We start from the raw sequence: 25,533 nt of genomic DNA on the forward strand, positions 1-25,533 counted from the left end.
TGGGGGCCTGTCAAAGACTTCTGGTCATTTTGCTCATTCTTATTATTACCCTTCTGGTCTGCTTTCTTCTGACCACCCTGTTTCTGAGCCTGATTCTGCTTGACCCTTGTTCTGACCCATCTGTCTGCCTTCTTTCCCAATTCTTGGGGAGAGGTCAGATCCGAGTCAACAAGGTGCTGATGCAACAACTGGTTCTGACAATTTTTTAAAATCTGTTCCCTCATGTTCAGATTGTACAATCCTGTGTAATCAGTAACCTTACTGCCCAGCAAACAGCCTTCCAAAGCCTTAGTGGCACAACCCACAAAGTCAGACCAATCCTGAGACTGAGTTTTCTGGGTATCCCTGAACAGCAACCTGTACTGCTCAGTGGGTAGGCCAAACCCATCTATCAGTGTATTTTTCAGGACTTGGTAATTGTTAGCATCCTCAGCTCTAGTAGTGAGGAGCTTATCTCTACCTTTGCCTTCAAAGGAGAGCCACGAGATAGCTGCCCACTGACTCTGGGGGACGCACTGGACAGTGCAGGCCCTCTCCAAAGCAGTCATCCATTTGTGGATGTCATCCCCTTGTTTAAAGGGGGGGCACTATCTTACTCAGGTGTCTAATGTCTAAACTCCTGTCCTTTTCTCTAGGTAAAATGCTGCCACCAGTGGGATCTGTCCCACTCAATGTCTGCTCTCTAGCAAAGGCAAGTCTCTCTTTGGCCAGGGCAAGTTCTTCCCTTTCAATCCTCAGATTGACTTCCCTCATCTTAGCTTCAAGCACTCTTCTCTGAGGGGATGTCATCCCTCTGTGAGAAGAGGTCTGAGAGCCATTGGTTCAAATGGATCTGTTAGAGCCTCTGGATAGAGACCTAACTCGTCCACTCCCAATGTTAAGCCTGCCTGAGAGTGGGCCTGGGGGTCCCCCAAGTCCATTCTCATGCCTACTTAAGTTGGTCCTGGTGAGTCTACTGACTTCTACCTGACCCTTGTCTGCCTCATCCCCTGACAACTCTTGTTCCTCTTCCTCACCTTCACTGACTGCTTCATTGAGGTTGAGGTCAGGGTCCCCAAGGGTTCCCTCTAAGGGGGGCATGTTCCCATCTGGATTAGAAGGGCCTGTATTAGAAGCCCTCCTGGAATCATAAGTCGCTAAGAGACCAATCAGGAATGGGATGGTAGGGTTAGAACCCTGTTTTAGCTTCCTGGAGGTACACACTGGTCTCATCTCCTGGAAGCTAAGAGCAGCATATCTTGATATGACCTGTGGAGGGTCAACTGACACAAGGGGGGCCTTTGAGTTCCCTCCTTTGTCTGACATGCTTCTAGTGTGGTGTAAGTGATGCACCTACCTACACTATTTTTTTGCCTACTGATCCCTTGCTAAGAGTTGTAGTCAGGGTGTGCTAGGCCCTGGTGAACTACAACAGCTGGTTCAGTAGAACTCAGAGTATTCTAAGCTAAGTTATATGTACCTTGGTACTTATGTGATCTTTCAAATGATATTCTTAGGAGACGTGTGGTAAAACAACAGCAAGCTCAAATCCCAACCACTGCTCACCAATGTGAGAAATTGGCCTGATATGCAGTGCTCACTATTCTAGTGATCACTATGTATCAGTCCAAATGACCCTTATTGATGATTGGTTGTAAGTCAACCGTATAGACCAGCTATCCTAGTAGCATGGACAAGAGCAGTCTTTAGGCTAGACTCTAGGGGGCGTGTTAAGCCAGCTGTTATACCATCACATATACCCCTTGAACACCAAGTGAAAGGACACCACACAAGTTGTTATGAAAATAAAAGGATATTTATTATAACACAACAGCCCTGGACTCTTTATGAGGACAGGGCGCTAGGCACAATACAAAGCTCTTAAAGAAATACTGAAAGTCGCACAATTTACACAAATGCCCGAGGGGCACGAAAAACCATATACTCAGGAAGTGGAATGCGAAATTACTAGCAGGTAAGTACTACTCAAATAGACTTTAGAAACGCTGGACCTACAATGCTGAACCATTAGATTAGAAGCAGGAGGCCTGGGGACGTCGTGTGCAGAGTGGAAACTCTCACGCGTAATGCGGGACAAAGTCTATGGTTGCTAGAAATTACAAAGTTAGTGTTCTCGGGCGAACCCGACTAGGTAGGTCAAAAACGAAAGTGGATCTAGACACTTAGAGAGTTGTTCTACGCTGGAGCACCGTGGTACTCGGTTTACCTAGCCCAGGGGCTGCGGCTGCATAGGGTTTAAGTGTCGTCGCAAACCCTCGTTGACGAAACAGGAGCCTGAAGTGGAAGTTGCTGGCAGGCGACCAGTGAAGATGTTCCGGGCTGATCCAAGGACTGGGTCAGCTGAAGAAGAGTACCCGTAAGCAGAGGGGACCAAGTTCTGAATCACTAGCCAGTGATTAGATGGGCACCAGGATGGCACCGGATGGAGTCACCTCGACCAGGTGAGTGGGCGACGCTGGGCTCTGCAGTCTCTCGGACCAGGAGGCGTTGTCGGCGACCAGGATGGAGGTGCAAGCTGTCCCACGAAGGTATCTGCTGTCGGCGATGCTGGACCCAGGATTGGGGCAACAACTCTTGGCAAATGCAAGCCCACGCGGTGGACTCAAAGTGGCGTCTAGAGTGGACCAGGAGGGTCCGGGGTGCTCCTCTGTTGGAGGGAAGCAAGGGCCAGTCTGGAGCAACCAGACCAGCGATGGAAGTGTCGTAGTTCGTCGTCAAGAGGGCTACAAGCCAGCAGGCAAGTAGCCGGACAACGCGGTGAGCAGTAAAGAGCAGAAGGGCCCTACGCAGATCTGGTGGATGCTGGGGGGCTGGACTTTGGTGCTGGAGCTGCTCAGGGTTAGGGCTTCTCAAACCCCAAAGCACTCACTCGAGGATCCCTCGGCGGTCGTGCTGGATAAGTGTAGTGCAATTCTGAAGATGGCCGGTCCCTCGAGGTCTCGTCACACCCACGAATCTCAGCTGGGCTGATGATGCAGGTAGAGGTCAGAGGTGCCAGGGAAGCCGGGTCTCGTCGTGCTGGTCCCGGAGGAAGGACGTGCAGCAAACCGCAGGTTACTAAGTTGGTGCCCGCAGATGCAGGGTGACTACTCCTTAGTCACAAGGGAGAAATCTTGAGAAGAAGTCTTGAGTTCCTTTCGTAGAAAGTAGTTTCAGGATTCAAAGATGATCTCATTTGGACGGGTCCCCACTCCTACCTTTATTCTAAAGAAAGGGGCTGGTACGCGACTAGGCCCTGCACATGGGTGGGACCAGGAAGGGGGGTAGTTACACCCCTCTCCCATGCCGGACTTTCCCCAGCTCAGGGGCTGGTGTGCCCCTGGAACTGGTTCAAGCCGGCCTATGCATAGAGGTGCCACTTGCAGTCACCTTCCTATTCAGCCCTGCCTACCCAGGATACACAAAACCCTGTCTGGGATGGTGCTAGCACCGCCCCTGACAGGAAACCCTTTGTCCAAGCTCTCCTCGCTGGAAGGACTCCCAGCAGCAGGAGGTCAGACTTGTGTCTGTGTTGGCAGCATCCATTTTGTGATGCTGAGGCTCGAGTTAACTTTAACCGGGGTTCACAGTTACACACATGTCGTGTCCCTCTAGAAGGGTGGAATGCTAACCCCGTCGCCAGAATTGGCGAGGGGTTAGTATTCCAATTCGTATGACACCTTACTCAACATGTTTTTATAAAGCGATACCAGAGTTGGCATATAACCGCGAGGATTATAATGCACTTAAGAGTATATGGTACGCGTTATCATAGAACAGCTATTAGGACTTTGTTCCGCAAGCTGCAGACGGGCTCAGCTTATGCCAGAGCACCATCTCACATAATTCCAAGCACTCTGCCTTCAGGATTGTCAAGGCCTGCCATAGGAGTGACTGATAGGAATATATGTGTCTATTTTAGGGTTAGATATAGGTATACTATATCTAAAGCAAAGGGTGATTACACCACCTTGCCCCAGATGTCGTGCAGCCAGTTGTGTCAGATTTAGATGGCCAGCCAGGGGTGGCATAATACATGCTGCAGCCCCTGGTAGGCCCTGGGTACACCTATGCCCTGAGTTACAGGGTCTGATAAGGTGGCCCAGTACCAATTGGTAAATGCACCTAAGGTACACGTGTCAATTTAGTGAGAGAACAGCTAGGCTGTGGGTCTGATTAGCAGGCCCACAGCCAGGGAAGTCGTAAACCAGTGAAGCAAAAAGCAAAAATCTGGGGTGATCATAGGATTGCAGACCCTACTCTCCTACACTGGTTTCTTTAAATCATACAGTTTAGCTGCTTGAATCTGTAACATCTTGAGCCTGTTATCCCAGAGGTGCCCTGACTTAAAAACTGTAGTAATCCAATCTGGAAAGGTTAAAGTCACAGTGAGTTTAATAAAGTGCTTCCTCTGCCAGAGTGAAGGATTCTTCCTTTCTCATCAACTTGAGTTGGAAAGAGGTATTTGGCTGTGATCCGATTTGCAAAGTGAAGCACTGCTAAACTAACCTTCCATGTACTTGCTCTCCTGGCTGTGCTTGCTCCCCTGCCCCCTGGCTGTGCTTGCTCCCCTGCCCCCTGGCTGTGCTTGCTTTCCTGCCCCCTCGTTCTGAAAGTTTTTTCTGGCCTCTGTTCCCTGTGTGTGGCTGTCTGTGTGTATGGCTGTCTGTGTGTGTAGCTGCACAAAGCTCTCTAGTCTGCATCTTACTCCTGGTGTGCCCACTGCCTTTGTCTTACTCCTTCCATGAAGCTCTCTAGTCTGCTTCTTACTCCTGTTCCCTGCTTGTCATCCCGGTTTTTCTCTGCCTCTGTTCTCCCGGTTTTTTGGTGCCTCTGTTCCCCCGGTTTTTCGGTGCCTCTGTTCCCCCGGTTTTTCTGTGCCTCTGTGTGCGTGGCTCTGTCTCTGTGTGTGCGTGGCTCTGTCTCTGTGTGTGCGTGGCTCTATGTGTGTGTGTGTGTGTGGCTCTGTGTGTGTGTGTATATGTGTGTGTGTGTGTGTGTGTGTGTGCATGCGCGCGGCTCTGTCTGTGGGTGTGTGCGCGGCTCTGTCTGTGGGTGTGTGGATGTGTGTGTGGGGCTCTGTGTCCGCGAATACTCTCTACTACTCTCTAATGCTCACCTATTGCCATTGTAAATGACAATACCATTTATTTGTTTTTTTTTAAAAATGGAAAAAAAAATGTCATGAGCAATGCCAATAGCTCTACCTTTAATAATGCCGAGACCATTGCATTGTAAATGCCTGTTTTTCTTTGTGTTTGAGCACCCAACACAAGTGATCATGTTTTTACAAGCACTTTATGCTCTTGGCTTCAAAGTACGGTGGACTAAGAATACTATTTGTGACTGGTCACTGTAGTGTCTCACTATTTCCATTAATAAGAGGTGTGCACTCTACAGCTTTATAGACGAAAACTATATTTATTATACGCTAAAATAACCTGTGGTTTTCCAGGTGCTTTAGATTTGATACAGCCAGATGAGCAGAAGCAGCTTGCTGATAAAACACATGCCAGTCATGGAGGCTGTATGTATCAATTTCAGAATGAATATGGTCACCTTGCATGACCTCACACCATCTACTACAGAAATCAAAGGAGTTTTGAAACATTTGTGCTATAATTGTTCTGTTGGGCTACCATAGCAGGGGCTGCTTGCAGACCAGGCAGCCGCCTCCGCTTGCGCTCCCGGCTCTGAAAGAGAAGGGTTACGAGCAAGGAGGAGGCTCTGCATTGCCCGTGGATACCCCGGCAATACTGCCTGCAATCTTTGCATGTCCTCTTCCATGAGCTTCTCGTGCATGTATATATTATTATTATTATTATTAAAAGAGATTTGGTACCGCGCACATTCACCAATTGGTTTCTTGGCGCTCAAGACCAGGCGGGAGAAGAACATTCAGGGTCAGAGCAGCTAACCGTGCGCCAGACGGAACAGGTGGGTTTTCAAAGAACTGCGAAAACAACAATAGTCGGTGGACAAACGAATAACAAGAGGGAGGGAATTCCAGGTAGTGGGAGCAAGAAAAGAGAAACAAGCGCCCCCATGTTTTTTACGGCTGAACCTGGGAGTGATCAGCAGATTGTGAGCCGACGATCTGAGGTGACGGGGAGGAACATAAGCGTGCAAACAAGAAGAAATAAAGGCAGGGGCACAGGTAAACAGGGATTTAAAAATGGTACAGGCCATTTTAAAAACACACCGTTGCGCAACTGGGAGCCAGTGTAGAGTCTTCAGCAGAGGGGTGACATGCTGATGTTTAGGTTGCTGAAAGATTAGTCTGGCTGCCTGTTTCTGAACCAGTTGGAGTCGGGAAAGGTGACAGGCAGGAACCCCCACGTATAGACAGTTGGCATAGTCTAGACGTGAGGTGATGAGGGCGAGGATAACAAGAATAAGGGCCTCTTGGGATAAAAACCTGCGAATCTTCCCGATTCGGCGGAGATGGAAAAAACAGGCCGAAGTGACGGTGTTGATGTGAGGCCGCGTCGAGAGGTCACTAGAAATGGTAACCCCCAAGCTCTTCACGGTGTTCACTGGGCAAGGAGGGGAACCCAGAGCGGTAGGCCAAAAGTTGGGAGACCAGGGAGTGGGAGGACCGCCGGTCACCACCAGCTCCGTTTTGCTTGGATTAGCTTTAATTGGCTAAGGTTCATCCACTCATAGATAAAGAGCATGGCATTTTGAAAATTGGAACAGGAAGAAGGGGAAGAATTAATAGGAAAAATAAGCTGCAGATCGTCTGCGTAATTGAAAGCAGTAACTGAAAACTGACGAAGAGAGACAAGAAGGGGCTGCATATAAAGATTAAACAAAAGCGGGGACAAAGCAGAACCCTGGGGGACACCACAGGAGAGAGAAGATAGAGGGGCAGAGAAAGAGGAAAGGCGAACAGATTGAGAGCGGGAATGGAGAAAAGATACCACCCATGACAGGGCCAGGCCAGAGATGCCAGCATTTCTGACACGGTCGACCAGGATTCCATGGTCGACCGTGTCAAATGCGGCTGAAAGGTCTAAGAGTACAAGGGCCTGGGCCAAGTTCTTGTCAGCTCCCTGTTTCAGCGTGTCCATGGCTGCCACCACCACTGCCTCAGTGGAATGAGCAGGTCTAAAACCGGCTTGCAGGTCGTCGAGGAAGTGAGTTTCCTCGATGAAGGCACTGAGGCAGCGGGTGACATAAGTCTCCAAGACCTTACCCAGGTAAGGGAGGAGGGAGATGGGACGGTAATTTGCCAACGTGGTAGGGTCAAGACCAGGTTTTTTTAGAATGGGGACCACCACAGCGCTTTTAAAAGCATTGGGGACAGAGCCTGACAAGAGAGATTTATTTAAAAGATCAAGAGGGGGGCCGGGACAGGCCACAAAGGCAGCTCTTAGAATAGACGTAGGACAGCAATCATTAGGCGAGCCAGAGCTCACAGTCTGAAGTAGTGAAAGAAAAATGTCCAAGGAGATAGGGGGAAATTTAGAGAAAGAATGAGGATTCGAGGAAGGGAGAACAGAATCGTGAGATAGAGTAGTAGAGGGAATGTTGTTTTTGATCGCGGAAATCTTGTCAGAAAAACCATGTCAAATGCGGCTGAAAGGTCTAAGAGTACAAGGGCCTGGGCCAAGTTCTTGTCAGCTCCCTGTTTCAGCGTGTCCATGGCTGCCACCACCACTGCCTCAGTGGAATGAGCAGGTCTAAAACCGGCTTGCAGGTCGTCGAGGAAGTGAGTTTCCTCGATGAAGGCACTGAGGCAGCGGGTGACATAAGTCTCCAAGACCTTACCCAGGTAAGGGAGGAGGGAGATGGGACGGTAATTTGCCAACGTGGTAGGGTCAAGACCAGGTTTTTTTAGAATGGGGACCACCACAGCGCTTTTAAAAGCATTGGGGACAGAGCCTGACAAGAGAGATTTATTTAAAAGATCAAGAGGGGGGCCGGGACAGGCCACAAAGGCAGCTCTTAGAATAGACGTAGGACAGCAATCATTAGGCGAGCCAGAGCTCACAGTCTGAAGTAGTGAAAGAAAAATGTCCAAGGAGATAGGGGGAAATTTAGAGAAAGAATGAGGATTCGAGGAAGGGAGAACAGAATCGTGAGATAGAGTAGTAGAGGGAATGTTGTTTTTGATCGCGGAAATCTTGTCAGAAAAAAAAAAAAGAATTAAGAGAATTGCACAGGGCTTGAGAAGGTAGGGGCTGGGGAGTGACCCGGTCAGGAAGGGAAAGCTCAGCTACAATAGAAAAAATTTCTTTGGACTTGGATGCCGAGGTCAAGACCTTCTGAGAAAAATAGGAGAGTTTGGCCGAAATGATCGATTTTTTATACGTTTTTAGTAGATCAATGTAACTGATTTTAAGTAAAGGGTCATAATTACGCCGCCAGCGGCGCTCAGCCTGTCTAAGGCGAAGTTTGTCCGCCTTCAGAGTAGAAGTAAACCAGCGCTGAGCGTCGTGGGGACGTTTAGACTTAACAGTTTTGATGGGGGCAACGACGTCACAGGCAGAGGACAGCCACTGATCGAGAGAAGTTGCTTGTGAATTCAAATCAGAATAGTCAGGAAGAGATGTTGAGGCAAGAATCGAATCAAATACAGACTATTTTTCCTTTTGTTATGTTCACATTTGTGAAATTGTGAAATTCAGAGGTTTTCCGGTGAGGCATCACTGGACTGCTGCGACAATGGCAGCCCCCAACTCTGGCGCTTGTTGCCGAGCACTGCCCGCTGGCCTGGGGCTCACCAGCAGCCATTTTGCCTGATCCTGGAGCCTGGCAGAACGTGTGTGCTACACAATACCAGGGCTTAACAGCACCCTCTGCAGCAACTTCCAGCTGGGTTGCACACCCTAAGGTATACTCCATCCCCCTTTTTATTTTCTGTCTGATGAGAGCTCTCCTTATATCCTGTACCCGAGTTGTGGGTATCCCATTTCAATTCTCTTCTAGCTGGTGCTGACCGAGACAACTTCGCCATACCTTGAAAAAGAGCGCACGGACTCCAGAGTGGAATTTGAGTCTGTACTGCTTGGAACTACAAAGCTATGAGTTCCACTATGCTCTCTATCATCATCTTTCCGTTGATGCAACGGTTTGGTACATCATTGGAAATGCTTAAATAAATACCACCAAGCCCATCTACTTCATCACCTGCCCCAGGCTGAATTGTGGTAAACACTATATTGATTAAAAGCTCTCAACTGTGTGGATGTCCGTACACAGCAGCACAGGTTTTGTAACCCCTGGTGACAATTACAACTTAGGTTGCCCAATGTGAGGACTTCTCCTACCTTACCTAGACTGAGGCCTCTTGCCAGATCACCCTGGATACCAGAGTGATAGTACTTACATTCCACCCTGTCTTGGATGGATGGTGGCATTGGGAACCACACCTGGACATGAATAGGTTGCTTTAGGGATGAATGCAATCTTGGACCACTTAGACCTGCTGCTGACCTAGCAGACATGCTTACTTTTCTCTCTGCATTTAAGCAGTGGCTGGCTGTGAACATCTGGACCAACCCTGCTGACATTCATGCCTCCACCAGCCAGCCTCCTGCTAAGTTGCTGACAATGATACATAACCTATGACTCTGATGGCAAACTCTTCACTGTGAGGCTGATCATGCCCCCATGCAGGCCACAAAAAATATACAGCTGTATATGGGTGAGGCGGGCCTCCTGGATGAATCGTTTACTCCGACTTTGGGTCCTCGCTGCCGAAGGACTTGCCGTCGCAAGTAGATGACCTTTCTGTTGCAAGGGCAAGCTGAAGCACATCCAACGGCCTCTGAGGGACACCACTCCAATGACCGTTAGCATGGGCATTATGGATACCGACAACAGGTGACTAGCCTGGGCGAAAGCAGATGGCATCCACAATGCCCCCCCTCCCCCTTCGTCCTCCGTGAGGTGCCACCCCCAGATGGATGAAGGGGTCCCACAGATAAGCTTGACATGATACTAGCAAAGATCAAAGACTCCCTTGTGCCCTTTGAGGCCAAATTTGACACCTCAACTAATGGCTTGCTGATCCTCCTGGAAAAACTAAAACGGTCAAAAAAGGTTCATTACAAAAAAATGCCCTGGTGATTGAAAGCTTTTGTCTCTGCACTCAGGAGCTTGCTAAACAGACACAGTTGATCGTGGAGCGATTGTACATAGCAGAAAATAAACAAGATAATGCAGAAGGGCGCTCCCGCTGAAACACCGTCTGCATCTTGGGCCTGCCCATAGGGAGCAGAAGGAGAAGATCCCATTTCCTTCTTGGAGGACTGGTGGAAAAAGATTTCACTTCTGAAACTTTCTCCTCATTTTGTGATTGAGTGAGTACACAGGGTTCCAGCAAAAGCCTGTCTCCAGGAGAACAACCATCAAGATCCATGGTATTGAGGATCCTGAACCACTAGGGATGTGATGAGACCCTGAAAGCAACCTGTGGAAAGGGCTCCCTCAACAATGCAAAACAGATGTTTTTGGCGAGCCTATGCCTTGGAGGTCCAGCGTCAGAGGGAGTCTTTTATCCATGTTTAAAAGACGCTATGAAACATTGGTCTTAAGTGAGCCCTTCTATTTCCTTAACTGCATGCGTGCTAGCGGGTTTTCCCGCTGCGTGCTGAAATTTAAAAATCGCGGGTTACGTGACAAAGCCAGCTCGTCATGCGCGCAGCGCAGGTAACGCCCATGACGAGCTGGCTTTGTCATCCGCATCGAAGGGGTTAAAAATTGTGGCTCTCAGATGGTCAACACAAAAACTTCTTTACACAGCCAGAGGCAGCAGGGTATTGGGTGGCGGCCGTTGGCTGGGGCACAGCGAGCCAACCTCCCTCTCCTTCTGCTCCTCGGAAGGAACAGGTGTCCGGAGAGTATGTCGTAGAGGGCTAATACTCCGTGGCCTCACACCCACCCAGAGCGAACAAATGGAGGCAATGCCAACTGCAGCTTCCCTCCAGAACTCTAGGTGACCCCACCTCTGCTCTCCTGACTCTTGCACATCTGGTGATGACCAGATGTCTAAGGAGCCTGGATCTGACTCACTAACACCTCCGGTGCATACGACACAATCAGTTGAGGAACTTGGTTGATTAGCTAATCAAGACTCTTTTTGGCATACTACTGCTTGAGCTCATTCTAGTCCATGTAGTTTGAAGTGAACTATAGAGGCTCCCATGATAATACTTCACTCTTCTGATTGTGTCTCTTTCTGCACTCCACGAACACCTCCCCTAGGAGCATGCGGTAATTGGGATTTCAGACTGCTGGGTCAAATTATAGATTTTCTGCAATAAACGAGTAAACCTTCATGTGCAGCACTGGATCCTCAGTGTGGTGGAAGCTCTTTCTCTGCATTAGCCACACCCCTCACTTCGTTCCTTACCATATATTCTTGGGGGGACTACAAATGTATGGTTTGGTTTCCTTTCCCTCTTGGGGGTTTCTTTTCCTTTGCTTTTATTGGACTGATAAGTTGAGATCTATCCAGTTGGCTGCCAGTCAGTCCCTGCCGGCCACACTGTGACTCAATCTCTGTCCTTCAATATTCACAGCAGCAACTCCACACACACAGCATGCTCCTTAGTTGGCCTGACCAGGGGCATATAGTCTGTACAGTTCACTGATGCATACAACTAGATTACATGGAACGTCAGTGTCTGAATACTCTGCAAAAGCATTACAAGATACAAGCAGCATTGCTTCATTGGAAGCTCAGATTGTCTTCTTATACGAAACCCATTTGACGACTGCAGAGGTTTATAAGCTTCAATCGAAATGGCGGGATCAGGTCTTTTGCACATGTTTTTCAGCCTACACCAGAGGGGTTATGCTGTGGAGAAGGGCAGGTGTCCCTTTCTGGGTGAAGGAGGCATAGACTGATGACGATGGCATTTGAATTTGAGTGAGAGACAACCTCTTTTGCAAGCCTCTAAATTTAGGGTTAGCATAAGCTCCAAATATGGACCAAATCTCTTTCTAGACTAGACTGTCGCCCCCCCCCCCCCCCCCCTAATAAACTGGCCCAATGTCCTTTTGGTTATTTAGGGGGGGGGAATGGGAGGGATTTCAATTTTGTACTAGATGTTCACTTGGATAAAAGGAGGACTTCACTTTCGCAGTCTCCCACACTTCTCAACTCAACCCATTTCCAACAGTGGTAGGCACACTGGGACCTAGACAACACATGGCGTCTCAAATACCATACTTGTCAAGAATACTCCTTTTATTTCCCAGTCCACAAATTACACTCACGACTGAATAGGTTCGCCTGCACTTGATCCCTCCATACACAGGTCACTTCCATATTCTATCGAACCGGGTCTTATCAGGCAACAACTCTTTGACCATGACTGTAACTTGGGGAAGATTGTTCTCCCCAAACCCATTTGGAGACTTTTAGTCTCTATGTTGGACAATGCGGTTTTGCGACACACATTATCTGACCATACAGACCCTTTCTTCCAGGAAAACACTGGGGCTTTCGCCTCCCCCATGACAGAATGGGACATTTTTTAAGTGGCGACAAGGGAACTAAGTGGTTCCTATTAAAGGATATTGCAAAGGCTGAATCTTCCTTACTTGATCTGGAATGAGCTGCACAGCCCTCGTTGGATAAATTAGATTACTTGCGAGTGGTAAGAGCCACTTTATTTGATATGGTAGAATAACTTTGATGCAATTACTTCTTCTAACTAGGACCCCATAAGGAGGAAAACAGACCTAGCTGAAGGAAACAGAACTAGCTACCTGCAAGCACAGCTGGTTGTCCCTCATCATGCCAGATCTAGCCTCCTCTTTATCACCTTACCATTGGTAGAGACGGCCCATACTCAGACAGTCATTAACAGCGACTCCTAAACTTACTAGTGTGCGTTATATAGTGCACCTCAGCAGATCCCAAGTTCTGCGACACAGAACTTTGTAGCTACTATACAAAATGGTCACCTATCCCCAGATGCCCTGATATCCATAAGCACCCTTATATTGGCCCAGGAGATTAAATTGCTACTGGGAGACCTTCCCTGTGGTAAAATCAGTGGCTTACCAGGCACATTTTATACACAGTTTGGGTCATTGAGCCCTTGGCAGGTCATCCTTGAATGCGGACTATTTGCTGGTATATATTCGGGATGCAAGTGCGGAGTTGAACTCATCACTCACCTACTAGATGTATTTGCAGCTAAGACCTTATGGTAAATTGGACCTAAGCTTGCATTTTCCCCTCTACAACAAGGTTTTGAGCTTCCTTTACAGATACATCTGGACCCCAGATTGAGGTTTGAAATGGGCACATTCCAATATTTCGGGCTTCAGACTAATCACTTTCGGCAGATCTGCAGGATGGGAATCTATGCAGAGCTCTGTGAGCCTAGTTCACATTCTGCCTCCCCCCCTCCATTATCAGTGATGGGTCACGAAGCCTTAGTGAAGATGGTAGTCATGTCTCACTTACTGAATTTTTTTTTCTAATCTACAAACACTGCTCGGTCTTTTTTTAGGGCACTTTGACTCAACACTTAATGACCAGTTGGGAGGGGATTGGAGGGGTGGGGCAGGGGACAGGAAGATGCCCGATAGCCCTGGCCATGTTGAAACTCTATGTGTCTGCGCGAGAGCTTAGAATATTTAGCCTTGCAATTTCAATGGGTGACCCGCTGGCCTTCTGGATGTTCCCTGCATGAAACAGGTTCTATTTATGAAGATTTTAAGGAGGGATTGCAGTATTACTCCTTATTCCCAACCACTCGATTTGGTCTGTGTTCTATGGATTTGCTTTGCACCGACTTATCTTGTCTGGCCAGACCCATTAAGTTTGCGGTGACACTATGCTCCCGCCATTATCCTGCTGGGCGTCCCCACCAGGAATAGATGGCTACGTCGTTGTGAACTACCCTCTGTATAACTGTGGGATTACTCACACAGGGTTTATCAACTGTGAGATTTTAGACTTCCGGAACCTTATGGAAGATTATAGCCTTCTGCCGGGTCAGTTCCTCACCTACAAACATATTAGGCAGTCACTCAACACTCTTCAACACTCGTCACCATGCACCACCCTTTACACGAAGTGCATCAGACACTACACGGCAGGAATAAGTGGTAAATTGACTAAATGGTTCTATAGAGAGAGTTCCAACAGCATGAAGTCGAATCCAGGGCTTCTCTGAGGACCGCCTTGGAGGTGGACTTAGCTAACCCATTCCATGACACTGACTGGGCTAAGGTGTTAGAGTATCCTTAAAGTATTCTGGGGGGCCCGCTTTAAATATATCAAATTTAATGTCCTCAACAGGGCCTATCTCGCAAAAGCCCAGATGAATAAAAATAAAACCAGAGTTATAGCGACCTGTACCAACTGCTTGCTCAACGCATATCTCCCTGGCTTTCCTACAGTTTGAAAATACTTGATGTACAGTCAACTTCAACAACCCGTACAATAACAAATTCCTCCGAGGTGGTGCTGCTGGGACTCTTACCTCACCCCAAACTCAAAAAAACCTGCTGTTAAGTTCCCTGACCTGGCCCGGCTTCTTGCAAAGAGGAGTATCAAAACACAGTGGAAAAGTTCCCCTTCCCCAACTGTTACCTTCTGGGTCAGGACCACAATCTCTTGGGGTATGTCGGAAAGCACCCTGCTTCACAGAGAGGAACGGGCTAGCCGGAGCAAAGACTTTATTGCAGAAGCCTGGGACATGCTTTTGTAAGGGTTCACAGGCGCTACTAAAGAGGATACTCATCCACCATGAATCACCACGATGTATGCATACATTAAGGTCACGTTTTACTTACCTGTGCCTGGTTTTGGCAACTTTCTGTTCAGCTCGGAGAGACTCATAGGCCTCTAAGTGAAATGAGTGTACTTCCTTGATAAAGGTTAAGCGTACTATTAAGTGACTCACAATCATTGGGTAGGCTACATAGGTACGGAAATGACTGGCAGGTGGCCGGTTGAGGGTTAAGGAGAGTTGTTAGGGGAGAGTTTCAGTTCTCTCATGAAAACCAACAAAACTGTACAGGAATACTCCCGAACTACAGTTTATTTGCATGCCAATGTTACTTTGCCACTTGTATTGTTTAGCTTTCAACATTGGCATATTGATTGCTGTAATGTTATATATCTCGATAATCCATGTGCATCAATAAAACATTTTTTTAAATAAAGTAATATATAGCATAAATGCTTGCATCAGGTAGAGCATGCATTTTAGATTTTCTTAAATTCGTCCACCTAACCTTGATTGCAATATGAAATGCTTTATAAAGTGGTAATGTTGATTATTTTCTACCCAGGTTAGGCTACGAGACAGGGTTTTGGCAAGGTACCAGAGTGAAAGGCACCGATCCTCTCCTTGCAATCCCACTCCAGCTTCAGTAAGTGTGTGGTTTTTAAACGTTTTTGTTGTACGCTACTTCTTAACTTGCTTCTGCAAGGGCAGAGAGAGAGTTCCTGTAAAAACTATGGGGCACTATGTCCTACCCTGCCTCCTTCAGTCTGGTAGTGTTTCCCTGCCCGGACTTGCAGTACTATGCTGAAAATAGACAGAGAACGTGGGAGCCTGGAAAGCATGGAGGCTTGCAAGAGAACAGAGCAGGAAGGACTTTTGTACCTGGTTGGACATACTTAAAGACTCACAAGTACAAGACTAAATGGGCTGGAAACTTGCAGTCCCAGCTTAGACGGGACATATGGAGATATTTACAATCAAAGAAATGGTCCCAGGAACAGTGTCTTCACATCAGCAGTCTTGAGGTATTTTAGGGTTTATTTGTGGCCAATAGGGGACACTGCCAGTGGTGGATGTTTCCGGCAATGGATTGACTGTCAGATTAGCCAACAGCAGGAACATTACCGTACAAATGGAATAACTGTCTGGTTTAGTGCATATTATAGCAGAATGGATTTCCCAAGTCGCTTTTCGATAAGAGCAACTTGAAACTTCAGTGTGGATGTTTCAGGGTGTGGGATCTTGAGCGAGACCTTTTTGCATCCCGGTCCACTACTAGTTACCGGAGCTATTGGCCAAAGCCATAGAGATTCATTTACGCAACTCAAGTCTTCAGACACAAGCTTGAACCTGTCTCTCTTTGTAAGGATAACCTTGGTAGATCAACAGGTAAGGCACCAGGAAAGGCAGACTCTGATATCTATGTTCTGGAGTTTTTCGTAGTGGTGAAATGTTCCTGGTATTTTCCAAACAGACTGCATTAGGGTCAGAAAACGCTGAATGGACTTTTGGTGGAGAAGGAAGACGAGGCTCACCCTTAGATGGATGATGGTCTACTACAATCAAGGCATGGCATTTTTTTCAGTCAAGGTAGGCCATTCAGAGACTTTTACAAAGCACTACTTACTTCTTCTATGCGCCACAGGTGGCAGACACAGGCTAATCATAGGTCAGTTCAGCAGGTCTTGGCTTAACGGTGTCCGTCAGACTTTAAATACTGTTCTTTGCAGACGTAGATGAAGCCCTGACTTTTCTTTTTAAATCAGAATCGTCTACTGGCAGAAGACTACCGGTTGGTGGCTAGTGGGCGAACATTATTTTCTGCACTTGTGGACAGGAATGGATAAGTAAAACTACCATGAACTGGGCATTCACAGCTGTTTGTAGTTGGATTTATGTAACAGTTGACCAGATAATGCAGAATTGACTTTGAAGACCTTGTCAGACAACCTGGTGATGTTATGTCTAATTTTGTGACCAAAAGTAGGTGTGAGTATAGTAAATTCAGGGGGCTGAATGTTTACCTCAAGCAGGGTAACGTTCAGTTTCAATGTTTAACACAGAACAAAAGACAGTACCAACAGTGGGGTAAATCTGTCATTTCTAGGTCAAACAGGCTTGACTAGATCAAAGCCCAAGGGAATCTGAGCAAATGGAAATGGTTAGAGAGTGGGGAATTAACAGAAAAACAGTATCCCTAGTTTCATCCCCAACTTTAACTCACTGGGACAAGTGAGCTATGAAAAAGTCAAAAAACGATTACTTTGGGTTTGGAACACTTTTGTTAGAGGGGCAATGCCAACCAATACCACACTAGTAGGCGTTAATTTAGGTGACATTCTGAATGCAGAACCCTCCGCTAAGAAATTGTTCTTTAAGACATTTTTAAAGTCAACTAGACACACATGTAAGCTTCTGGAGAAAAAAAAAAAAAGACGAACAAGTGCTTTGATAGAGAAAGCAAATGCCCTAGAAAAGCTTCGCCCAAAGTGCGGGTTCTATTAAGGACACATAGAGGAGTATTATCCCATCCTATTATCTTAGCACATAATGTATATGCATATTGAAACACAAGCCAGGTTTTGGAAGGGAGCTCCAATCTTTCCATATGTTATGTTGGTACAGGGTCTATGTGGGTGTAATGTGAATATAAAAGTGGGAACTTTAAGAAGAGATTAAAGGCCTGGCTCCCGTCTGCCATCAACATCGAAGAAAGAGGAAGAGCTGTATGGATAGGGTAGAACTCAGGACTGTGAAGGGCGCTCAACTTTTTTTGCTCCCTTGATTTATCCCTTGGGATTCTGGCAAATATCTTCTGAGTAAAATGTGGATGTTGAGTTGGTTATAATAAGGAGCAATACATGCATTGCTTGGTTTTAAGTCCCTTACGAACTCCATATATTTCATTCATTTTTTCTGAGAATGTAAATGCTGGCAACTCTTAAAACCTGGCCTTGATGCAAGAAGCTTGCTGCATTTAGGGAAAAAAGTGTTTCAAGGGAAGCATAAACATGAGAAAATAACTAGTGAAGGTGAAATGGTCCCGGGGATCTAACAGCTGGATGAAAATGGAAGAAAAGTCATTCGAGCAAATTGTGAAAAGAGTATGTGTGTGTTTTGAGTGTCTAACGGAAGCTCCCTTCGTATTATACAGGGACATTTCTTAAGCTTTGGACAATCCAATGGATAACGTGCGATGGTCACACGCAGTCAGGAGTACGTTTCTATGAAGGTACTTGCTTTACTACACAAGTGGGCATACAAACACTCCAATAAACTCCCTCTATAAACAGATCTATGGCCAGGCCAACTATTGCAGTAAAAAGAACCCGAAGGAAATATCTGCTTCCCTGGCTCCCGCCTCCTGTACTTTGTTAAATATTTTAAAGATGCGTTTGCTATTCATTTTTGTCACTTTCTGCAAAAACACCTACTTTTGTCCAAAAACGTGTTATGCTCTACACAGACTTAATTGCACTACAATCAGAGACAGGAAATGAGTACATAAAATAGATTGAAACCACAGCACTGAAGTGGGACAGCATTCCACTGGCCAAAGAGTTTTTCCTGCAGCGTCCGATGCATGGTGCACCCTGTGTTGAAGTCTATTTTGGAAAATGTGTAGGAAAGAATGATAAGTAACGTGACAAGGGGGATGCTGTTCCACCAAAGTAAGAAAGAATATAAGCAAAGCTGTCGGTCGGGACCAAGGAAATGACCAAAAGGATCCAGGGGGTCCGATTGATCAGAAGTGAATGCCCTCACACACCCAAATGGGTGTCAAGCTTCATTATTGGGCTGCTCCTCGTTGGGCCAGCGCTGCAATGGCCAATGGGCTCTTCAAGGGGGCTCTTTGGCAGAGATCTCCTGATATTAGCCATCAAGATGAAGGCAGGTGAGGATGTAAGTGTAGCGTGTTGTAGTGTGGTGTTTAACCCCTTCGCTGCTCATGACGAGCTCGTCATGCAGTACACTGGTCGTGTGCTTATGACGAGCTGAGCTTGTCATGAAATAATGTATTTCAAGGCTCTCCAGCACAGGAGGGGAATTGCCTTAGCAGTCATGTGGTTAAAGCAGCCCAAGGTGTACCAAGGAATTGTAATGAGTGGCCCCCTTGGCAAGGATAAAAGCAAGGCGGCCGTCACAGGAGTTAATGTGCCTAGACAGCTTCAGAGAGAGATGTAGGGTCTACATGTTTCATGCCTTGTGGCCAAGCAGGATCCTGGGCATTTCATCAGAAACAGGCGCCGACCTACCCTACAAACTGATTGGGAGCCAGCAATGTGCTGGGAAATTGCCCAATCACATTGTATCCACTGTACCTGCTGCGGTACAGGACAAATGGGTTCTGATCCTACTAACGTGGTCCTTAGGTAAGGCAGAGGGCCGCGCTCTTGATCTCAAACTAAAAAGAGAGACGTAGTCCAGAGGATCGTGGGTTAAAGGGATGCTTTAAACAGCTTTCAACCATGTACACATCTTGCAGATAAAATGACTTGGCCCTTCAGAATTCCCCAATTGCCACCATGCTATGTTGATGTAATGTGATAGAATGAACTTGTTTTTCCTCAAACCGATGATCATTTACATAAACTGCTTACAATAACTTGAAGTTTTATTTAATCACTAGCCAAATTGTGTTACGGAAGATAAACAACCTGCAAAAGTGCCAATGCCGACAAACCAGGAAAATGCAAGCGGGCGGCTAAGAAGCACAGCTCAAGCAGGCTCAGCATAAAATAATGCAAAGAAAGCTCTACTGAGAGGAAAACAAAGTCACCTGCAAGACGCGGGGAGAAAAATGAAGTGTAAGATGAGTAAGGGGAACGGGGGGAGAAATTCACAAGGTAGTGGGAAAATTCAGGCAATTTACTAGTTTCACAAAAAGGTACATGTGTAAGCTCTCATGGTGGGAGTGACCGGCCCAAGCAGAGGCTGGTTTACAATGCTTTAATTCAAGTGTTCCTGTTTTAAATGTTCTCACACTATGAAGGTCTGGTGCTTGCAAGCTAAAACTGTCAAAGCATTATGGAATTTTAGTAACGTTTTTTGTTACCGGTATTCTAAATAAGGCACGTTGTTCAATAAACTGGTGTTTGTCCCTTTTTATTCTTTCATTGGAGTTACATTTCTGTCCCTCTTTTGTGCTTTGGTCACGTTGTCTCTGCATTCTTTCCGATGATCAATTTCCCCTCAATCGTCATAATCTCCTGAATATTTGATCCCTTCCTCATATGGTCTTGCACAGTCCCTTTACTCTGCATTGTCAATCTCTGCTCTTTTCTTTGATTTAAATCTGAACTCATATTTTCACCATGCTTTTCACCTGGTTTCCTGCAGGTTTTCCATACCTTTCTTTCACTCCCTCCCCTCTTCCAGACACCTCATTTGTAATAGGTTTGCTATCCAGCTCCATCCAGATACAATGACTAGCAATATTGGGATGTGCAGTTATAAATTAAAGCAAGCAGGATAAGCAATCCAGCAGAGAGAGCACTACAATTCTCAGAACACATCAAACAGTCAAAAGCCCCACGTAGAAAGTTGGCGTCCTTATGACGGCAGATGCACTCAATATGTTTAAACAGTAGACTTTCATGAAGATACAGAGAATTTACCAGAAAGAAGATATAGCTAAAAAAATATTTAGCAAGTGCCGGATTTTTATGTGAATGCCATATTATGGTATACGATAATTTATGTTCTTATTTACACCATGGCTGGGCAAGAGCTTTACAAAAGGAAAGTCACAATGCATGGAAACTTTAGTTTTAGCTTCCTTACATTGCAGGTTACACAGGACAAGTTGTACAATATAAGTTAGTTACATCAACCAAGACCCATTTCTTTGATGTTTAGGCTCAAAGAAACTTCTGAGGGCTTTACTTCCCCGACGGATGAAACATGAAACTACAAAAAATTAAACTTCAGATCAAACGCTGAGGAGCCTCCAGGAAAACCAACTCCCCCCCCCCCCCCCCCCCCCCCCCCCCCCCCCACCCACCGAATGGAAGGAGACGGAGAAAAAAATGCATGCCTGATAACGTGATTAATACACAAATTCGTATTCAAATGGAACGGTTTCCCTAAGAGTACAATCAAATAGATTTTTGTCTAAAATGGTCAAGAGGCTATCGCCTCATAAAAGCGGTTAAAACACGGTTCAAAGAACAAATGAGCATATTCGCACAATTCTAAAACTGCACATTTGGGCCCGAGTATTATTATACCCCGATATAGTAGTCCTGTTCAACTATCAGGTCCAGAGTACTTAAAAGACCTTTAAACCACAGCCAGTATTTTTTCTTTTAAAGTGAAACGCGGAGAAAATTGAAATTTTGAACCACGCAAAATATCCTTTAAACCGCAATAAAAAGCCAAAATAACTGTTATGAACACACTGTGAAAAAAAACCGAGGGAGACTTTCCATGTAAAAAAATAAAAAAGATGCCATTCGATTTAAAGCAAACGAGAGATCGATCTCGCGTCCTTCAGAAACAGAAATTCAATGCAGGTGCACGGGAGCAAAAATGCCCCAAAAGAGGCGAAACGGACTACACAGAAGCATCGGTGTCCGGCACCACGGAACAAAGAATACGACTACACACCTGCGGGCCAGAGGGAAGGGGGATCTCGCGGCGCGCGGCGCTTGAGGGGGAGCGGGGCTCAAGGAGGCGTGGCCTTGACGCAGTAGTGTTCAGAGGAGGGGTCCCAAGCACAAGATGCGCGGGACTGCGACCCCCTGTCAACGGCGTCCGTTACCTGTTGTTCCATCTTGTGTGGAGAGGGTCTTTTTCCGATGCTGAGGATGCCGTGCCAGCCATCGCTTGAGTCGAAGGGAAATGAGTCCCCGCGGTCTGCTGCGACTCCCACCCATCGAGATGTCTGCTCCGCCCTCATGCGCTCGTCAGAAGCAAGCATTTGCAATGCAATAGTTCTCGCATTTATGCGAGTTGAGCGATTGGCATTGTACATGACAATGCTTTTTATTTATGTTTTGGTTTTTAAAACATAAAAAAAGGCATTGTCAGCTGTGTAAAATGAATGCCACAGCAGCACCCTGAACTGGCATAGGCAACTGCAGTAAGTATCTGGAAATATACTCAAACAACAAGGCATACCTAGAAAAACTTAACGACAACAGTAGTAAAAGATAACATCTATCAATAGACGAAAGCTCGACAACAAATCTGGTAGTACACCACTGTAACAGAGATCATACACACCCTAGCAGCATCCGATTGGGAATGCGGGCAGTCAGGCATTAGCCGGTGCCTAAGGGTCACCTGTGGTCTGGTTTTTGTCAACAGTCCCACAGAGCCTTATTTTCTTCCCCTCCAGGCCACTGTAATGGGGTGGAGGGGGCAGCATCATAAGCAAGGAGGCTCAGAGGGGGATGCTTTCAGCAGCTTCACTAGGCCAATATTGTTCTGTCAGCTACAAACTTTATCTTGGCCTCCGGTGGGGACGGCGCAGGTGCCCAGAAGCAATGTCCCACTCCCCTGCTGTGGGCCATTATCACCTCGGCTCCCTTGGACCAGCAGCAGCTCTGTGCTTTTCTTCACTCCTCCCCTGCCAGGCCATCACCCTGAGGCTACAGTTGACTGGGCTGGGCTGAGTAAGTGAATGCCCTTCCTGAGGCCCTTTCGTTGGCACCTCAGCTACAGTGTCTTTCAGGACTTGGTGGTTGGGGGTATATGTTTTCATAAACCTCGCTGTGAAGCACATTTACCAGAGCAGAAAATGTAGATAATGTAATGTTAGGGTCAGAGCTGCCGAAGGTGGAGCTATGGAAATAGGTTTGAGCCCCAGCCTCACCTCAACATCCTATGATTCTGGGCAAATGACTTAATTGCACAAGGCCTAAAATAAAAATGAATTAGATCTTCTGCAATGTAACTAGTGCTCATATAAGTGCGCCCTTTGGCCGAGTTTACGCTATAAAGAACTACACTAAAAAACAACTTTCTGTGTGCTCATTTTTTAAGATCTGCAAAGGCTGGAACTTAGTAATGAGAGAGGATTCTTTATTCAATAATAAAAAAAGTCTGTATTCCTTGTTAACTTGGCTTTTCTTCCAGCACCGCCATCGCACCCCATCTCCGAAAAACCTTCAACATTTCCTTCGAGACAGCAACCTTCCCGGAGAGCTGGAAGCACGCCGAGATCAACGCCTTACTCAAGAAACCCAAGGACGACCCCAAGGACCTCAAAAACCTCCGGCCCATCTCCCTGCTCCTGTTCCCAGCGAAGGTCATTGAGAAGACCGTCAACAAACAACTGATCCGCTACCTCGAGGAGAACAGCATCCTGGACCCGTCCCAGTCCGGGTTCCGCAGCAACCACAGCACCAAAACTGCAATCATCGCCACCAACGATGACATCAGGACACTTCTAGACAACGGAGAAACCGAGGCCCTCATCCTCCTGGACCTGTCAGCCGCCTTCGACACGGTCTGCCACCGCACACTACGAACACGCCTCCACGACGCCAGGATCCAAGAAAAGGCCCTGGACTGGACCACCTCCTTCCTCTCCGACAGAACACAGTGCGTCCGCCTTCTGCTCCGCCCCTTTTTCGAGGAGGCATTGCTCTGTCGGAGGAAGGGGAAGAGTAAGGTCGAAAACGCACTCCGTCGAGAAGTACTCGATTGACCCACTGGTGTGGCACTTGGGTGGATAACCCGACAGCAACATTGGCTGAGTATACACAGCAAACTTATTTCTATAAACTCTAGGCTTCAAGGCCAACTTTGATGGACGGGGTGGGTGGGCGGGATTATGGGTCCTCGGTTCCCCCGAAACAGGGAAAGGAGGGCGACAGGCACCCTACAATGTTGGGGTGGCAGGTAGTTCAGGATCTGTCATGCAGGGAGGCAGGGTGGGAGTAGGGGGTTCTTAGCTTAATGGCGTTTAAGTTAGTTTTGGAAACTTGTCAGATTTGTTCAGGTGTGTTGTTTTTTAGACAGTCAGCTAGAAAATATGCACTAAGGATTGCTGCATGTGGGGATGCAGAGGGCGTCCTCCCCTCGCCTTTGGGCCTGAATGGTGTGGGCAGAGGGAGGGATGTCGATCAGCCAGAAAGTGGCATGAACAAGGGTTTTAAAGTCCTCTCCTGGAACGTCAACGGCTTGGGAGATAAGATAAAAAGAGGGGAGGTCTTGCAGTACCTGAAAAGATATTTACCAGAGGTAGTTCTCCTACAAGAGACTCATATACAGGGCAAACAATATGGGGCGCTAAATAGATGAGGATATAAGTTGATAACACACGCTGGATACACTGGAGGCTCCCATGGGGTCGGTATCCTGTTTCATTCCCCCTTCCCCTTTACGATAGTCAAAAATGTACACAATGAGGGTGGTCGCTATGCAGCGGTTTCCAGCAGTTGGGAATGGCGATTATTTAACATAATCTCGCTCTATGCTTTGCTCAGCTCCAGATGCAATTGTTTCCGGATCTTGGGACCCTACTTGAACTCCCGGAGGGAGATTTGATCATGGGGAGGGGGCCTGTAATGCGGCGATCTCCTCTGTGATAGACTGCTGGCCGGCACAATCACAAGATTAGTCGGGCACCAATCTGGGGGAAGTTCTGTCAGCTTTGGACCTTATAGATGTGTGGCAGGCGCTTAACCTTCTCTCACGACAATACTTTTACCATTTGGGAGGCCATGGCACGCTTTCCCTCATTGACTATATTTTCATCATCATCATCAATATTCTTTATTCAGAAATCTGCGAAACGGTTTTTTTAAGTGTTCAGAAGAATGGCGCACAACTAGTTACGGTAGGGTAATGGTCAATAGGTTCTTGAGAAAAGTATTTTAGTAGGTGCTTCTTGGCCAGAGGAAAAACCTTAACCTCTGTGAAGGAAGAAGGACACAGGACCTCCTTATCTTTAAGTTTAGGCAAAACGTGCAGAGCACACAATATACATAAGTAGACTGGTATGTCTTAGAATAGCGATAGTAGGGATAAACTGGACAAAGCGTATAGTCTTTCAAAGGTTTTTATTCACCCACAGTATTCCCCACTTGGGAATCACTGTAAATACAAATCAAGCCGACACGTGTTTCATCACAACATATGGCTGTGACTCTTCAGGGCTGATATAATTAGTCAATGGCGGGGTCGGGGGACCGGTGATAATTCCAACCCGGTCCTGATCGGGTGGTTTGAGAAATGGAACGGGCGGCAACAAATGGTTTGCCGGTGCCCTTTTTGTCGTTTCAGAACTTGTGAGTTGTACAAGTTCAAAGAGGCTGAGGCAGTGTTGCGCCTTCCTCGCGGAGTCGACAAATATCGGTTTCCGGGTGCGGGACGTTCCCGCACCCGGAAACCGATATTCGTCGGTTCCGCTCTCTGTCTACCTACAGCGTTGGAGCGGGCGCTCCGCTGTATTTTTCCCTTGCTGCCTGTGATTACCTGATAATTTAAACTTTGCCCAGTTGCCGCTGGCCCTTCCCTGTAGTCCCCCCGCCGCCGCTAACAAAACCAAGCGGCCGCCGAGTGGGGGACTACCTTTCCCTGCAGGCAGAGCGGCAGTGACGTCAGGCACGCGCCAGGAGGCGCCTTAAAACATCGCCATCGCCGGTGGAGCGGGTGTTCCGCTTTCTGTCTACCTACAGCGTTGGAGCGGGCGCTCCGCTGTATTTTTCCCTTGCTGCCTGTGATTACCTGATAATTTAAACTTTGCCCAGTTGCCGCTGGCCCTGCCCTGTAGTCCCCCCGCTGCCGCTACCACAACCAAGCGGCCGCCGAGTGGGGGACTACCTTTCCCAGCAGGCAGAGCGGCAGTGACGTCAGGCACGCGCCAGGAGGCGCCTTAAAACATCGCCATCACCCG

General features: G+C 47.1%; 1 protein-coding gene and 1 long non-coding RNA gene across 3 annotated transcripts in view; one reads left to right on the forward strand and one right to left on the reverse strand.

The window, feature by feature from the left end:
- Nucleotides 1-21,573, reverse strand: part of CD200 (CD200 molecule) — a 174,706-nt gene extending 153,133 nt beyond the window's left edge. For both annotated transcript variants that reach the window (XM_086935507.1, XM_086935506.1), the window contains exon 1: nt 21,448-21,573. In XM_086935507.1, coding sequence (XP_086791633.1) covers nt 21,448-21,459 — 12 coding nt within the window. In that variant the 5' untranslated portion in view covers nt 21,460-21,573. The remainder of the gene's footprint in view (nt 1-21,447) is intronic.
- Nucleotides 1-25,533, forward strand: part of LOC147698887 (uncharacterized) — a 136,918-nt gene that overhangs the window by 24,098 nt on the left and 87,287 nt on the right. Inside the window, exon 2 of the long non-coding RNA XR_015299376.1 lies at nt 15,250-15,330. This is a non-coding gene — a long non-coding RNA (uncharacterized LOC147698887). The remainder of the gene's footprint in view (nt 1-15,249; nt 15,331-25,533) is intronic.

The sequence above is a fragment of the Lissotriton vulgaris genome, chromosome 8 (genome assembly GCF_964263255.1).
Source record: "Lissotriton vulgaris chromosome 8, aLisVul1.2, whole genome shotgun sequence".
NCBI lineage: Eukaryota > Metazoa > Chordata > Amphibia > Caudata > Salamandridae > Lissotriton > Lissotriton vulgaris.